The sequence below is a fragment of the Euleptes europaea genome, chromosome 7 (genome assembly GCF_029931775.1).
Source record: "Euleptes europaea isolate rEulEur1 chromosome 7, rEulEur1.hap1, whole genome shotgun sequence".
Lineage (NCBI taxonomy): Eukaryota > Metazoa > Chordata > Lepidosauria > Squamata > Sphaerodactylidae > Euleptes > Euleptes europaea.
In genome coordinates this window covers 57,114,808-57,133,152 of record NC_079318.1, presented here as the reverse complement: position 1 = coordinate 57,133,152, position 18,345 = coordinate 57,114,808, and the positions used below count along the sequence as shown (strand labels likewise).

Here is an 18,345-nt window from a genome sequence, read left to right as displayed (position 1 = left end):
CACTGTATTTCTGCTAGGCTTCTTGAAAAATTATAAACAATGGTATGTCATACCTATAATCCCAGATTACCAGTGCAATTCTAAATAGAGTTGCACCCTTCTAAATGCATTGACCTCAGCATGCCTAGAAAGTGTAGTTCTTAGTTAAATTGTGGAACTCCCTGCCCCAGGAGGATATGTTCATGGAGGATAGGGTATTCATGGCTACTAGTAAAAATGGCTACTAATCTTGATGCATACCTAGTATCTCCAGGATCAGAGGAGCCTTCCCATTATATTAGATGCTGTGAAACACAGGTAGGATGCTGCTGCAGTCGTCTTATTTATGGGCTTCCTAGAGGCACCTGGTTGGCCATTATGTGACCAGACTGCTGGACTTGAAGAGCGTTGGTCTGATCCAGCATGGCTTTTCTTATGTTCTTAGGATTGTGCTGTATTTCTATTAACTCTTTCTAGTAACATCAGATTTGACTTCCAGGAGATAGTTCTGGCCTTTACAAAAAATCCAAGCTTCTATTAGTTTACTCAGTTTTTGTTGCTGTTTAGTATTTCCAGAGTCACCAAAAAGAAAAGCATGTTTTGAGTTATCCTTCATGCTTCTTTCCTCAAGCTATATCTGACCTATATGAACCTCTGCTGCTTTTAATTGTTTGCTGTGTTAACATCTTCAATTATGTATGTTGTATCAGATCTCTTGAACACTAATGAGAAGTTTGCAATTATGCCCGTAAGTGTGTATTGTATGTGCCGAAATTGCCACCAAATTGTCAGCTTTGCTGAGACCATTGTGCACCTGTCTATTGGCTACAGAATTTGATTTTTGTAACATCTCATTTTAACAAGGCTGCAATCATGTTCAGTCTCTCTCTCCCCCCCTTGTTTATATCCACTTACAGTTATTAAGAACTTGTTAGAAAACCTTGAAGGAGAAATCCTGCGAGCTGAAAAGTCTCTGTTGCAAGCAGCTGCCTCATTCCCAATGTATGGCAGAGTACATTGCATAACCGGAACCTTGCATCAGTTACCATTAAAGTGAGTAACTTTACCTTATCCTGTCAGTAGGAATTACAATAATTTGTTTCCTCTGTGATTCAGATACATGTAGCTGGTGGGGCAAAAACTTGCCTGTTCGAAGTGACAGGAGAACTCTGTGGAGGCCAGTCTATCCTGTTATGCTTCTTCTGTATTGCAATTCATTAACGGTTACTTGCTGTTGCATATTAAATTTGTAAGGTTATGCCGACACAGTTGGGTCCATAGTGGCTGGACATTATTTAGGATGGCATATAAGTGTGTGTTACTTAGAGTTTATTCCTTCCTGTTTGTACCCATTTCTGTCTCTGCCCATTTCTGTGTCATGTCTCTGCCCATTTCTGTGTCACATCCCAACATTGCTGCTACTGTTCTCCGTTTGGCCTTGATGGTTTCTGTTCTATACAGTACTGTTAATTTACACCGCTATAGGATAAATATAGCTTATTTTGTCTGACTCAGTATTGGACATTACGGTGCTGATTTGGTATAGCCAGCCTTGTCTACAGTGCCTCTTACCATAATTGGCTGGTACAACATTTTTTTAGGATTGAGGAGTAGAAGTGTCATTAATATTAAATCAAACAGTCTGTTCTATTGCAAAATTACAGTATAGTATGATTTCTTAACCCTAATCTTAATATTGGGAGATATTTAATCTTGAATAGAGTTGATATTATGTATGTGTGTGCATTTAAAAAAACAACCCTGTATTTAATTTTTGTAATTTCATGATCACCCTGAACTCTGATTTACTGTACTTCAGTAATTTGACACTGATTCCCGAATGGAAACAGATGGTGGCAAAGCTGATCCTGATGTCCTATAAGCTCTCTTCTATAGTGTCTCCAGTCGTTCAGAGTTCATCACCTGAAGGACTTATTCCAATGGATACTGACTCGGGTAACCAAAAAATGTTTCTAAAAACTAACTCTTCTTGGGGCTGATTACTAAAAATGTTCAGTTGTATGTAGTTTGTTTACAAAGGTTCTTTATACACCATTTATTTATCAGATAGTTTCATTTATTCTCTGTCACACTCTGCTACCAACATTCCTTCACATTGCAACATGGCTAGTACGTGTGCATGGGAGGGCCACTGGCAGTTTACCTCTGGCTTGCTGCTAGATTTGCTCCTACTGCTGTATGCTTTACCCATGCCTAGTTTTAGATTAACGTTAAATCATGGAAGACTCGTCAGGGCTTGACTGATCCCCTGCCCCAGATGCTTTCAGCATGAGAACAGTTTCTGACTTGAGTCTAACTTGATCCTGCACAGTTCAAGTTGAACACAGTCTGCCAAGGGATCAGTAAGACCGTCTTATTTTCCTCCCTGAGAGTACTGTATGGTGGTCCAAGAGTATCCCAAGCTCCTAACTTGATCTACTAAAGAGAGCATTACCCCATTTTAAGTCTGATAGACTGACACTATCTGGACACGATATCTTCCCAACCAGCATCACCTCAGTTCTGTTTGAATTAAGTTTCAGTTTGTTCACCTTCAGCCATTTGACCTGATCTTCAAGATACTGGCCCAGCACCTTCATGGCTGCTCCAGAGGCTTAGATGGTGAGAAATAAACCTTTGGATGTCATCCACATATTGGTGACAACCCACTATGAAGCTCTTGATGGTCTCAGTCAAAGGTTTTACATATAGATTAAAGAAGATTGGGGATAAAATGGACTGCTGGGGTACCCCTCATATTGGGTCTCAACCACTTGATTCTGCTGTTACTATGGAAACTCTTTGCTTCCTGTCAACCAGAAAAGCACAAAGCCAATGGAGGGCTGTTGCTTTCATCCCAAATATTGATTGCAGTCAGTTCACCAAAATGTCATGGTCAACCATATCAAATGATGCTGATAGGTCTAACAGTACCTGTTGTTAGTGGGAGATTGTTTGAATGCTGTTATGTTTACATAAGGTGGTTTATTTATTTTAAATAAATTACTACATTTTTTGTGGGGTGTGGACTGAAAGGTTCAGCCAAAGATGATGGAAAAGAAAGGGCAGCTTTGATGAAGGATTTGAAGGAAGAAAGAGTTGACACCTGTGTGGGGAGGGCTTAAGGAAAAGCGAGGCGTAATGGTCAGACTCGAGGGCAGAAGGCCTTAAGACAAGCAGAGGTTGGCAGAGTATGAGAAACAAAAGTCACATGTAGGTGAGAGAGCAGTGCTGTTTAGGGATTTGGAAACAAAGAGCCATTGTAGTGGATGCAGTTGAATAAATAGTGTCTCATGTGGGACAGTGAAAAGAAGATCATGCTGTGAGAGCAGAGCTATGGAAAGTGTCTGTACTTATAACATCTTTCTTTTTGTACATAGACACTTCAGAGCGTTTGCAGTTGATTCTCCAAGAAATACAGCCCTGTGATACGAACGATTATTTCACAGAATCAAAATTGTTGAAAGAATTCGGTCAGCTAGATTGTGCCAATGAAAGAGCTGAAAATATTTGCGCTGACATTACAGGTACTTTGAGGAGAAACCTATGTGTGGGACAGAGGTGTTGATTGAGGATGCAAGATTACAATGAATTAAGAATATTTATCCATAGTAGGCATGCTTTCTTGTCATGCTTGAGACAGTGATGTGTTAGACCATGAGAAGAGACGCTTCTTCCCAGTTTTTGTTGTCGTTCTCCCTATTCCAGTGTCTTTAAAGACATCTCGAGCCTCACTCTCACTGAAGGCCACTAGCAGAATCATAGTATCCATACCCAATGTATATTGGATGTATGCATGTATCTATTTATTTGGTGTATTCTTCTCCTACTTTTCTTCTTTGTGGAGACCCAAAGTGGCTTTTAAACAAATTTACATAAAACACAATGTAAAAACACAATGTAAAAAACAAGACAAGAGTTGAATAATGCAGATGTAAAAAAGAACATTGCCGCAGTCTGGAAGAAGCTCCATAGCCTCCCAATCCTACAAAAAAGAAAAACAAAAACAAAGAAACCAGTTGAGGCCAGAACCCTGCCATTTAGTGGTTCCCTCAGGGAACTGAATAGAGCTTGGGAGTCAACCATATTAGATACTGCTGAAAAGTCTAACAGGGCCAAGATGTTACCCTGTCAAGGTGTACTTGAAGCAGGAAAGTGTTTCAAGTCTCACTATTAGACTGGAGGCAAGACTTGAAAGGGTCTAAAAAATTTTATGTTATCTAGAAATGCTGGAAGCAACATTGCAACCAACCACATGTTCAGTTTCCTTCCCAAGAAAGGCGAGGTTGAGAACTGGCATCTAGTGCGCTTTCCTCCAGGTGGGCCAGCCTATCCCTAAAGTAATCTGTGACTAGGATCTAGCAGGCTAGTAGTTGCATGCATCGCTCCCTGTGGGCATACTGTCTGACTAGTTAACAGCCAAATACATTAAGGTGCTTGACTGCAATCCCAATTATGATGGTTTGTCTGTTTTCCTTGCCTGCTGAATTCTCTTCCTATTGCAAATGGCTGTTTGAATCAGTGGAGTGAGAACTGAAGGATGTGTTGTTGACCTCTGGGTACTACAGAACAGGTTGCCTCTGTTACAAGTCTTGATTATGTTGTCCTTAAAGGAAATCTGTATAAAGCAGGGTTATCAGTTGCACATTAACTGCTTTTAATTAAAATTTTCAGTATTGCTGATTAGTTTAAATAACTCTAAAGAACTTTAATGAACTGTCAGTTGAAATAATCACCACAAAACACAGATTTTCTGGAGATCTAAAATTATAATTTCACTTGTCACAATTCTCCATCTCGATTTATGGTAGGATTAAACTGTGTCCTAGCCTTAGTTGGAATATTCTATTATATGGTATGTAATTTATGTCCTGATATAATAATAAATTCCAAATTACTGCATTGTTAGTGCATTGAGCCAATGACAGAACTGAAGGGACCTTTCGTTTAATAAAATCTGCATGTGATTATTTATTTTTCCATGCCTAAAAATACCACTAGGTGGGGTAGTTGAATTTCACACACCTGTGACTTTTATGATCAAACCCTACATTTCTAAAATAAGTGCTGTGAATGTGAGTTTTCTTTCCTCCCCTCCTCTTTTCCCGTTCTGAATTCAGTTACAGATATTAAGCTTCATTTATTCATGATTTTTTAAGCAAAAGCTTTTTTAACCAAGTAGGAACCTTTTGTTAATGCTTTAAAATTCTTCAGCTGAATACATACACATTTGTATACTTTGTGCCAGCGCATATTCCCAAGTTAAACTATTTCAACCTACCCCAATTATAGGTAATTTTGTAGATGTATGAAATGGTTCCTTCCATCTACTTTTGAAAAGAAATGTGCACATCGAACATGTGAATCAGCCCTAGGTAGGGTTGCCAACCTCCAGGTACTAGCTGGAGATCTCCTGCTATTACAACTGATTGCCAGCCAATAGAGATTAGTTTACCTGGAGAAAATGGCCACTTTGGCAATGGGACTCTATGGTGTTGAAGTCCCTCCCCTCCCCAAGCTTGCCCCCAAAATTTCCAGGTGTTTCACAACCCAGAGCTGACAACCCTAGCCCTAAGACAAAACAGCAGTGACAGACAATAAACTTTTGGTAGAACTAGTAATAACAAGTAATAACTAGTAATAACCAAGATTAGATTAAGTCATACCATCGTATTCCCATACGATGTATGGATGTGAAAGCTGGACATTGAAGAAAGCTGATAGGAAGAAGATAGATTCCTCTGAAATGTGGTGTTGGAGGAGAGTGTTATGGATACTGTGGATGGCCAAAAAACAAATCAGTGGGTTATAGATCAAATCAAGCCTGAACTGACCCTAGAAGCTAAAATGACTAAACTGAGGCTATCGTATTTCGGCAACATCATGAGACAACAAGAGTCACTGGAAAAGACAGTCATGCTAGGAAAAGTTGAGGGCAGCAGGAAAAGAGGAAGACCCAACAAGAGATGGATGGACTCAATAAAGGAAGCCACAGCCCTCAGTTTGCAAGATCTGAGCAAGGCTGTCAAAGATAGGACATTTTGGAGGACTTTCACTCACAGGGTCGCCATGAGTCAGAGGCGACTTGACGGCATTTAACACACAGTAATAACAAAGCTTTCTGTTTGTTAAAGCTTTAGCTGTAGGTTGTTGAACATTGTGTTTTAACTTTCAAGGTGGAGAACAGCAAACATGTGATGTAACAGCTCAGATGGTGCTGGTATGTTGCTGGAGAAGTATGAAGGAGATATCGTTACTTTTAGGCAAGTTGTGTCAACTTCTGCCTTTGCAAGCTGTTCCTGGTTGTTCAGATGCACTGATAACAGAAGAGCAGGTATGAAAACTTAATATTCTCTACTTTTGAATTCTTGATTATTTGAAACCGTTATTGAATTTCTACTGTAAGAAATAACCCCACGTTCTTTAGGGCTGTTTCCACATGGGTTATTTGTTCTGGTTTTGATGCTGCTTCTCCACAGCCTTGTGCATTTGTGCGCCTCCCAGGGTTTCCTCAGCTTTTCTGCAATCTTTTGCAAACCTACTTTGCTGCCAAGTTTTGGGAAATATTGCTGGAAAGCTGGCATGTGGATGGGAATGTTCGGATGTTCCCTGTTCATGCTGCAGCTGTTTCTTCCCCCTCTACTGTTTTGTTTTTTATTGGTAATTTAATACTGTTATAAAGTAAACCAATCTGAATTTCCAGCTTTAATTTTTTTTATAGTCAGTCTGTAGCCCAGGGGTCCCCAACGTGATGCCCGTGGTACCATGGCACCTTTTCTGGCACCTCTCTGATAGGGTTTTTGCCCAGCAAGGCTTCTGTTTGAACCTACAGAGGACCTACGGAGGTCTATGATGAATTTTCAAGAAACCAGGCTGGTCCATGTGGCAATCTGTTGTGAATGAAAGTTTGTAAGGCTTTACCACTGTTGGATTACTGTTACTAAGGGGAATCCTTTAACCACAATGAACATTGATTCATCCATTTGGTGCAGCTACTACGATCTACAATTTATAATCAACAAGCTGAAGAAGAACTTCACGAAACGCAGCCAGGATCTAGAGGGCGCGTAGTTGATATTACCTGAACACTTTGTGTATAATAGGAGGGTTTCTGCTTCCTATACTTGAATGGACTTTGGTCCTATATTTTGTTTGTTTAGAATTATTTGTTAAATACGCTTTTTGTGACTAATGTTTGCTTAGATACAATAGATTAGTTTTAGGAATAATTTGTGTATATGTTAATGATTTAGGAATAAATAATGAATTTGTTGCATACTTAATAGTGAGCCTTCGTGCTGCCTTTTGATATATAACCTCCAGGTGCTAGCAGGAGATCTGCTATTACAACATCTCCAACCAATAGAGATCCATTCACCTGGAGAAAATGGCTGCTTTGGCCATTGGATTCTATGGCACTGAAGTCCCTCCCCAAACCCTTCCCTCCTCAGGCCCCGCCCCAAAAATCTCCAGCCAGTGGTATAAAGGGACCTGGCAACCCTAATGTGGTTGGGGACCCCTGCTCTAGCCTTTGAGGTATAAGGGGAAAGCCATATCTCCTCACCAAATGGAGCTAAAGACTTATTTTTTAAAAAACTGGGAATTCAGAGAACCTGATACACAGACTGGTATATTGTTACAACAGTATCCAGGTGCTGACTAAAACAACAACTGGAACATTCCTACTGGTAGTGCTTGTGTTTTATTTAATTGTGATCAGTTTCATGCCTGTATTACCCTGTTGTCGTTTCATTGTTCTTATATACTACCATTTTTTCATTATATCCACACTGTATTATGCTCATTCACATTTTGGTAATCCTAGTAAATTGCTCATTCATTGTCCCCTTATACGGGCTGTATCAACATACACTGTGCTTATTAGATTTCACTTTGTATCGACTGCGATCAGTTTACACAGTGTAATCCATTTTGAATTTCAGTGAGAAAGAAGTCCATAAATATAGTAAATAATTGGCTTTGTAATACTTTTTTGAAAGCTTGTTTTAAAGATTTAGATTATTCACTGCTTTGGGGATCCTAAGTTGGGGGGAAAGTGGCATAAAAATGTTCTAAGTAGGTAGTGGCGCAAGGGAGTGGTGTGCGGCTGATGCCAGGGGACTGGAACATGCAGCCACAGGGAAGCCCGCCATGTGAAAGTCCCATTGCTATTGCACTGCATCAGCAACCACAGCCGCAACAGGGAAACTATAGACAAGTCTGTTCCCATGTGGAAAAAGCTATTGCATCATTTGTTGACGCCCATCTGCATTGTATAGTAAATAATGTCGATGTTTTGATTACAGAGGATATAAGGTGTCAGCTAGCTGCTAACAATAGCTGTGCTTTAAATTGTAGGATTAAAAAAAATTAAATAATTGGCTTACTTTTGTGTAATTGGGCTTTAATTATGAGTTCAAAATACTGTTTTAAGGGTAAGTATGTTTAGGGAGGATTCATAGATTGCTTACACTAGAAATAAGGAGTACACCCCGGTGTTTACGAATTTTTGATTTTGGGAACACTTTAATCACTATGTACCCAATATTTTTAAAAACGAGGAAGAACCTTTTTACAGAGTTTGATAAAGGTCTCTTTCATGTGTTATCTGCCTCTGGTATCCAAACCATGCATGCGTGGGGAGTCTTCCAGTTAATGGAGAGTTGCTGTATGTACATCCATTAAACATTTAGAATTCTCTTACTGACTTCAGGTTCACTTCCACTTGTGTGTTTTTCATTTGGCAGTCGGCAAGGTGAGACCTGATGAAATTGCCATTTTAGTAAAGCTTTTATGGTCTGCAATTTTAGACAGTGAACACATTGATTGATTGAGGATATCATGTTCCCCATAGGCTAAATGACAGAATTATGCTCATTCAAGGCTGCTTTTTTAAAAACCTATTTTTTTTAAAAAAAGACTTCGAAGGCTAGCACACCATCTGGGACTGTTCAAGAGAACGGACTGCAGTGTTTACAAGAAATTAGCTTACCACAAGTATTTCATTTGGAAATATTTTGGATTTATTAGATTTCTGTTTTTAATTGATGACCTTTTCCCTTTCCCATATGGTTTCAACCAAACCAGTTTCCACCCTCGGAGACTGACACATGCGGCATGCATTCCCCCCCCCCTTTCAACCTTATGGGGGTGGGTGGGAGGTATAGGCAGGGGGAGGTCCGGAAATAAAGTCCAGCTTCTACAAAGGCACTGCAACATTTTAGACTGAAACAAATGACTTGAAAGTGTACTGATGACCAGCTTAATGCTGTCCAGTGTGCAGTGCCATGGAAATAATGCTAATATTTTTGTTTGCACATTGTCTTCCAGCAGATGTTTTCAACTGGCTGACAGCTGTGCTTGTACTATTGCAAAGCTCTTGAGCATAGAGAAGTGACCAGCAATATACTTCTGCCATTAAGTTCATTGTTCTCGTCCAAGTCAAACAGGAACTGGTTTCTTAGAGTTATGTTCAACTTTGATGACAGTGCCACGAGTTTCACATGAAAACATAGCTATAAATATTGACTGTTTTGTTAAAAGCAAGTTTTTAGAAATTTCTCACTTAGCAGGTTGTGTGCTTTCATTTTTTTAAAAAATCCTTATTTTTGCTGCTGTGATTGAGCAACACATAATAAATGACTTTTCAGGGAAAAAAATTACATATTCAAATCCTTAGTAGTTACAAATGAATGAAAGGCGGTTAATATTTTCTTACAACTGAAGTTGCTACTCAGTTACATGTGTTTGAATCCCATTGCAGCCTGTGAGACTCTGCTTCCAAATTCACACTCTCAGAATGACTGCATATTCACACTTTTTCCATGGTCTTTTGTGGCAGTGGTCCTAACGTGGCTTGCTTACATGAGTGGCTAAACAGCTTTCTCTATTTGGGGTGTTTAAAAAGTATTTGGCAGTTTGCATGAGTCGGATCTAATTAGGAGAATGCATGAAGCTGCCTTATACTGAATCAGACTTTTCGTCCATCAAGATCAGTATTGTCCACTCAGACTAGCAACAACTCTCCAGGGTCTTTCTCATTACCTACTACCTTATTTCCATTAACTGGCTATAATTAGACGAGGAATAGAGAATAAAACTGCTGCCATCATACTATTCTTATACAAATCTATAGTGAGACCACACTTGGTATACTGTGTACAGTTCTGGGCACCACATCTAAAAAAGGATATTGCAGAGCTTGAGAAGGTGCAGAAAAGAGTAACCAAAATGATCAGGGGGGCTAGAGCAGCTGTGCTATGAGGAGCTTAGCTTAGAAAAAAGACGGATAAAGGGAGTCATGATAGAGGTCTATAAAATTATGAATGGTGTGGAGAGAGGGGCTAGGGAGAAGCTTTTCTCCCTCTCATAATAGTAGAATGTGGGGTCATCTGCTGAAGTTGAAGGGTGAGAGATTCAAAACATACAAAAGGAAGTATCTCTTCACATGACTCATAGTTAAATTGTGGAACTCCCTGCCCCAGGATGTGGTGATGGCTGCCAATTTGGAAGGCTTTAAGAGGGGAGTGGACATGTTCATGGAGGATAGGGCTATCCATGGCTACTAGTCAAAATGGATACTAGTCTTGATGCATGCCAGTTCTCTCCAGTATCAAAAAAGCATGCCTATTATATTAGGTGCAGTGGAACACAGGCAGGGTAATGCTGTTGCAGTCCTTCTGTTTGTGCGCTTTCTAGAGGCTCCTGGTTGGCCACTGTGTGAACAGACTGCTGGACTTGATGGGCCTTGGTCTGATTCAGCATGGCTTTTCTTATGGAGATGCTGAGGATTGAGCCTGGGACCTTCTGGATACCAAGCAGATGCATTAAGCCACAGCCCCTCCCCAAAGAAAGATCTTAATAATTTATGGTTAGAAGATTTGGAATTCTGCAAAAAGTGATAGTATAAACCAGCTGTTCCCAAACTGTGCTCCACAGAGTACTTGGTGCTCTGCGAAACATCTCCTAGTGTTCCGTGAAGAGATTGGAAAGACTACTGTTATTCAGTTTAGTATATAGGTGCTAGGTGAAAATTAGTGCTCCACGACGAATTTCTCTCCTGAAAAGTGTTCCATGACTCAAAGTTTGGGTATAGACTGTCAACAATGAGTATATGGTTATTGTCGAGAACAAAGCTGCTTAAACTGTGGGTCGCAACCCCATCTGGCAACAGTAAAAACTTTTTATGAATTTGGCAACAGTAAAAGTTCTCTATGATTTATTATCAGTAAATGTTTGTCTATCTATATACCTATATACCCGGGGCCATGTAAAAATTTCTCGGGCCAAAAGGGGTTGTGAGTGAAAAAAATTCAAGAAGCCTTGATCTAGAATAATAGGAATATATGAATGTGCCTGTTAACAATGATAGGGATCCTAACTATGTCTTATTGGAAGGGGAGAGCAATTTGTACCAATTTTCTGCCTCCCATTGCAGACCCCCAATTAACATCCACACTGTTCCCAGTGGATACAACATATTGCAGCAGAAAGAGAAAATCAGAATGTTTGCTTTCATGTGTACTGCTCCACTCACACTAAGTAGTATGCAAACAAGGAGATCTCTGGCCAGCCCTCTTTCTCATCATTGTATCCCCTAAGTGTAGTATATTATCTGTCCACAGACCTGGTTTACAGTCTTACTTGACATCTTATAATGACACTGATGACAGTTAGCAAGATATCCTGTTGTAACACCAGAACATCATTAGAATTGGTATGTTGCAAGTTACATGTACAAGAGGAATAGTATGAGTAAGAACTTTCCGAAGCTCCACGGAAAGTGTTTGAGGCTGACTTTTACTGTTTCGGGGTGCAATCTGCCAAGCACATATTTTGATGTTCCCGCTACTTGAAATATTGCTTACATTTACAAAATCATCTTGTTGGAGAAAAGTTTAAGAATCGCCTTTTCCCTGGCACACTAGTTCGTATCTGCTTGTATCTTTCTTTTAAATGTGAAGAAATATTCAATCTCTGTCGCCTGCAGTAATATTGCAGTATGACTTGTGTTTGTCTTATTTTCATTCTCAGTACTTCCAGTATGTTTTATTCCTTCCCTTTGTTTCCAGTGTCTCAGAATTTTCTTCCAGAAAACTCAATAAGGACTCTTTCTTTCTGCAGTAAACTGCCATCTTTCTGTAGTGAACTCATTTCATTTTGCCATACGTAGGTATTCTAATAAAATCATGTTTGTGCTTTCTAAAAACATTTCTAGGTAAAAAATATAGGGGAATATTTCAAGCAGCATCTCCTGAAGTCCAGGCACAGAGGGGCATTTGAGTTAGCATATGCTGGCTTTGTAAAGCTCACTGAAGTATTCTCAAGGTAAGTTGCAACAATAGTTGATAATGCTCTTCCTTACATACAGGTACAATCTCATCAAAATGTAACCTTGGACTTTCCTAGGCAGGTTCCTAGGAAATTTTAACCATTCCACCCTAATATCCTCCTCTTTACGCTGCTCACCCTTCTTTTCTTAGTAACTGAAAGCCAGCGCAAAGGAGGAAGCCCTGCGACTCTTCCAAAATATGTGCAAAGCCAGAGCGTGAGTCTAAGGGGCCAAGAGTCCTGAAAAGCTCAAGAGAAAGGCAGGCATATAAATATTTTAAATAAGTAAGGGGAGGTCTTGCCATAATTGTGAAGCAGCCACATAGGCCTCTTTCTATAAATATTTTATTGATTAAATGTTCATCCCACCTTTCCACAAAAATGCTCAAGACAATTTACAAGCCTCAAGGAATAAGGGCTAAACTACCATAACAGTAATCTTATGAGTTTAAATGTAGATCCGCCCTAAAGTGGGAAATGTAATTTAAAGCACAAAAGAGATACATACATAGATGTTGAACCAATGCCTTGCCTGTTGATTTTTCTCTCACAGGCCTTCCTACACCCCAATCTTTTTTCTTAGATGAATCAGTTTTGGCACTGGAACTCAAATGGGAAAACTACCTCAGGTGGTGGACTATGAGATAAGGAGGATGTGAAGGCTATGATAAATACTGCTTTACACAACGAGCGATTAAAATGTGGAATTCACTGCCACAGGATATAGTGATGGCGACAGACATAGACAGCTTTAAAAGGGGATTTAGATAGATTCATCGAGGATAGGTCAGTGAGTACGAGCCATTGTGACTAAAGGGAAATTCTACGTTTACAGTTTGTAAACCTCTGCCAGGAGGCAACATCAAGGGAAGGCCTGTGCCTCCAGGCTCTGTTGTTGAACCTCCAGAGTAACTGGTTGGCCACTGAATGAGACAGGATGCTGGACTAGATGAACCACTGGTCTGATTTGGCAAGGCTTTTCTTCTGAGGGCTCAGCACCCATTGCTTATTTTTGGGGTGGGAGTGGGGAAAGAGATTCTGTTGTAATCGCGTAATTTGTTCCCGGATGTTGTTAACAACACAAAAGCATCCTTGTTGCAAACTGTGGGGCAGTGGTGGTTTGTATCAGAGGCCCAAGATATCAGTTGTTTTTTGTGAGTGAATACTAAACCAGACCTGAATCAAAGCACTGATGCTTCTCTGCCATTAGGATATGGTCTTCCACATAACAGTATGGCCAAGAGGTTGCATTAAGACATAGGTATGATGCGACCTGTCCCCAGACAGAGTTGGTTGTGTGTCCATATGGAGCAGATTACTTTTGATGTCTTGGCATTTACTAAGCTTGAAAGAACTTCCTAGTAGCTTCTTAAATATAGAAGTCTTGGTCAAGGCTAGTAAAATATCCAAGTATCATCCTTTCCTCCCCTTCTGGTCGTCACGAGTCATAAATTTACAGCTTAAAAAACGCTTGTAAATTTCCTGGGGAGCTCTCATTGCTTTCCACTGAACGATGAGTGAATTACATACCGGTAACTTACAAAGATGCACAAAGGAAGACTTACACACAAATATACATAATGTTTTCCCAGTTATTTTTATTTGTTGTCTGTCATAAATCCCAAACAAATTAAAATGCATTTGGCTACATACAGTCCATGCATTAATTAATGCTTAAATGTCTGATGTTGTCAGAATAAGTAGGACAACTAATTGCTTCCACCTTGGGACAGGAGACTTGAATGATTAGTTATGTCATAATGCATGCTGTGGATAAATGTTTCCTGCACAATCATAAAGTTTGATTCTTACATATGCATCTCATGTGGACTCATATTCTTAGTGACTGCATCACAAGTCGCAGTTTTTTACATTTCATCTCAGACATGAAAACTAGCTGGCAAGCCGCTGTCACTCACAAATAGCCCTCCCCCATCTTCAAAATGGGAAGATCACTGTCCTACATTATGGCATTGTTTACTCAAAGCACTGTTTATGAATGCTAAGAATTTTTATTAGCAAAAATAAAAGATCCTATAGTACAAGTCTCTCAGAAGCAAATAAGTTACAGATTTTTTTTCTGTTCATGCAAGGTATTAACTATATTATTTGTAAAATCAGTACATAAGGAAGAGACCAATCCTAAACATATCTACACAGAAGTCCCATTTATTCCATGGGGGCTAAATTCCAGGAAAGTGTATTTAAAATTGCAGCTGAAATCTGTTAGTTGCACAATAATCCAAACAACTAAAATCGTCTCATGGTGTCCTGTTCTGAGGTGTTACAAACATTTTGTGCTTTACTTTTTAAATCTAGACAGACCAGTTTGTGTCTATCTTTCTAAGGTACGCTTGCACTTATTTAATTCAATGAAAAGCTTTTTATTCAGGCAAGAGTAAGATTAGACGTTGATTTTTTTTCTCCATATGCCTGTAGATAAAATGCCATTTTAATTATTTTTGGGCTTTGCCACAAATGTTCTAGTGTAAAATTCAAGTTAAAAGAACATTATTAAATTATTTTTAGCATGCAGTTTTGGGACAGAGAATGTAGCTGTATGTACTGTGGCAAAAGGTGAAGAGCGTGTGGCACATTTATTGTGTTCATTGAAAATGATCAGAGTAGATATTATGGCTACATAGGAAACTGTTTTAACTGGCAAGAAGAAAAGCGAATCAAAGGAACCACAAAAACCATTTGCTGAATTGGAATCAAAGTAACTCATATACTGGCTAACTTTATGATTAAAAAGATTTTGTGGAGTAAGTATGAGAATTCGTGCATTCTGACATGGGTTAGGAGACTTAACTTGGGGTAGGGCATTCTTGAATTTGTGCATGCCACTCTTGCGCTACGCTCTTGTGTTGTAAAGGTCAGTTTCTCTGGAGGTCCAGAGTGGGGCTGTCTTGAACCATTTGGGAAGAAGCGTCTCCTTGGAGGCAGGCAAGGTAATTAGCTCTTTTCATGATTCCTGATGGGAGGGTCTGTTCCCTCGATTTCCAGTTTCGGCCTTCCCTGGCCAGCAGACAGGTTGTTGTTGGCTGTGCTTGTTAGAGAGCACAATGACTCTATTTCTTCAACAGCCTTTCTGATTTTCCCCTCCCATTTCTTCATTAGGAGGTGGGTTGTGCCTTTGCTGCTAGGCATGTTGGGATGGGATCGCCTCCCATGCAGCTGACCCCCCACCACCACCCAATCACACTCCAAGGTTCTTATCTAGAGAAGGAATGGGAAAAGCCACAGGTACTTTGTGCTTCGGCCAGGAGGTTCCCCAGTAACTCTGGTCCTCTTGGGACAAGTGGAGTGTTGGCAACACTAGCAGCTGGCCCCTCGCCTTCCAGCCCCACTGCAGCTGGGAGCATTTGGCAAGGAGCAGGCTGAACTTGGTGGGTGGTGAGAGTGGGGCATGGGGCACTTCACTCCCTATCTTCTTCCCAGTTGGCAAAAGGCAGGAAATAGTGCCTCAGCTTAGAGTGGCGGTTTGGCTCACCCCCCCCCCCCATTTCTCCTCCAGCTAAGAGGAGGGGATAAAGCACGAAAGCTATGGCAAAAATGGTGGCAGACATGAGACTCCTTGAACAGTTGTCCCTTGCAGAGGTAGGCCCAAGCCTGGGGATGGATTTTCTTCTTTCTCAACCAGAGAGCCAAACTATCCTACAAGGAACATGGGAGGATCTGGGGCCTCTCCTAGGCCTGTCTTCTCAGGCAAGTACTCCAGTCTCCTCACGTGGAGGGAGAGATAGATACAGTCTTCCATTTTTACAAAGGGTTGTTTCCAGTGCAAAAGTGCAATCAGCCGACACATTTAAGTAAACATAGCATGTAGTTACAGTCAAACATAGACCTAGCAAAGCAGAGCTCATATTGTTCACTTTCAAAATCTAGCAGAGGAGACAGAACAAGAGAGGGTTCCTCATTCGCTAACACGAAGGGGTGCTAAGGGAGTGGACCCATGGCTCAGTGATCAAACATTTGTTTTGCATGCAGAAGGTCCCAGGTTCACTCTGAAATCCCTCTTGGCTCCACTGCTGGAATTATTGGTTAGCTCAGTGGCTAATCCAGTCTGTACATGGGAATAAGAGCCTGGTTACTGAGGGGCCCAGGGAGAATGAGGAGGCCCACCTTAGGGTAAGGCATTTTGCTACAGACCACCACCAACTCCCACTTGGGGTAGGGCGTGCTTGAGTTTGTAACTGCCACTCTTGTGTGCAAAGGTCCATTTCATCCTTCTAAGTTTTAGCATCACCTGTTTTTCATGGAAATAACATTTCAGCCAACCCATAAGGTTGTAGCCGTTGCCAAGTCAAAGGGAGTAGTCTCCTCCATTTTCAATGTCAATAGTTCTTAATGTTTTTATTACTTCAAGACAACCAAAGGTTTGCTTGCACAAAAACGTAGAAGCTAATGGGTGACTGGATGAGGTTGTATTACTTCTGGCATCATCAAAACAGCACGGTGTTGTGGTAGTAGGAATTTGTCAGATTGCATTTCAATATATTTTTCTCTTTCTGCTGGGCCCAGCAGGATGAAAATTTATGTTTGTCCAAAGATAAGTGCCATAATTTTTCCATTGAGCTTCAGGGTAGCCTTGAATACATTTCCTTGTACTGCTTTCTTGGTAAACACTGGTGGCAGCCATAGCGCAGTAGTATATTTAAAGCTTATTTATGTAATACTTTGAAAGTATGGTTTAAAGGAAAAGTCTTGAACTATTGTTATCATCATCATCATCAGTTTACATGGCATTTTATAGAATATGAGAGGACAGGTCCCTGTCACAAGGAGTTTGCAATCTAAAATTCTGGGCAAATTGAGATACAAGGCAAACTTGCTGGGAATAGAAGTTTCTGTCAAGAGGAAACTATATTGTTACCCAACTCTGATTCTCTTAGAATGCATAGGAGATTCCTCTTGGATTGTAGTGGTGGTTTTTATAAGTCTGGCAAGAGCTGATAAGTGTATAGCCTCATTTATAGCAATGGAAGAATGAACACAGAAGTAGTAAGTTGCCTGTTTATATATGTTTTTATTTTTTTAATTTTCTTTATATTTTGCCTTTCACCCCAATGAGGACCCAAATCGGCTTACATCATTCTCCTCTCCTCCACTTTATCTTCATTCCTCTCCTCCATTTTATCTTCACAACAATCCTGGGAGGTAGGTCAGGCTGAGTGTGTGTGACTGGCCCGAGGTCACGCAGCAAACGTCCATGGCACGAGTGGGGATTTGAACCAGGATTTCCCTTTGCTTTTATAGTATTTCAGATGGAGAGGTGGGAGGAGATTAGAGACAGGCCAGATGGGGGTGGGGGCCAGGGTATCCTATAAAAGGGAAGGCACCACACCTGGCTAGGGAGGAAGCAAGAGACTGAGCTCAGACTAGGGATACAGACAGCATGGAGAGTCAGTCTGGGGAAGGAAGATGACCTGGGTGCAGCAACTCTCTCCTTCCCAGTTCTGAAGCCAGTGGGCCAGTTGCCATTTTTGGTGGCGAGACAGTGAACAGCAGGGAGACTCTCTTGGTGTGGGGGGGAGCGTCACAGTTTTATATTGCCATTAGAAAAGACTATTTGGGGGTCATATTTAAGATGGAGGAGTGGAGAAAGCTGTTAGCTGCTTTGTGGGTCCCCATTCAAGAGAAATGCGAGGTATAATTAATTAAATAGATATTAAATACGTTTTTGAACAGTGGTGTATTTTGTGTGTGTGTGTAAAGTGCCGTCAAGTCGCAGCCGACTTATGGCGACCCCTTTTTTGGGGTTTTCATGGCAAGAGACTAACAGGTGGTTTGCCAGTGCCTTCCTCTGCACAGCAACCCTGGTATTCCTTGGTGGTCTCCCATCCAAATACTAACCAGGGCTGACCCTGCTTAGCTTCTGAGATCTGACGAGATCAGGCTAGCCTGGGCCATCCAGGTCAGGGTGGTGTATTTTAGGCAAGAGTTACTTTTCAGAGTTGGCAGTATAACAAAAAGCAACTAGGTTAGAATAGGACACTTTTAATATAGGTGTAACCTGGTCTTGAACTGGAATTT

At 40.6% G+C, this 18,345-nt stretch overlaps 1 protein-coding gene across 1 annotated transcript in view; it reads left to right on the top strand.

Moving 5' to 3' along the window:
* THADA (THADA armadillo repeat containing) overlaps positions 1-18,345 on the top strand; it is a 172,489-nt gene that overhangs the window by 21,827 nt on the left and 132,317 nt on the right. The window contains exons 17-21 of the mRNA XM_056853380.1: positions 897-1,032; positions 1,799-1,935; positions 3,360-3,506; positions 6,156-6,313; positions 12,197-12,306. Of these exons, the coding sequence (XP_056709358.1) occupies positions 897-1,032; positions 1,799-1,935; positions 3,360-3,506; positions 6,156-6,313; positions 12,197-12,306 (688 nt within the window). The remainder of the gene's footprint in view (positions 1-896; positions 1,033-1,798; positions 1,936-3,359; positions 3,507-6,155; positions 6,314-12,196; positions 12,307-18,345) is intronic.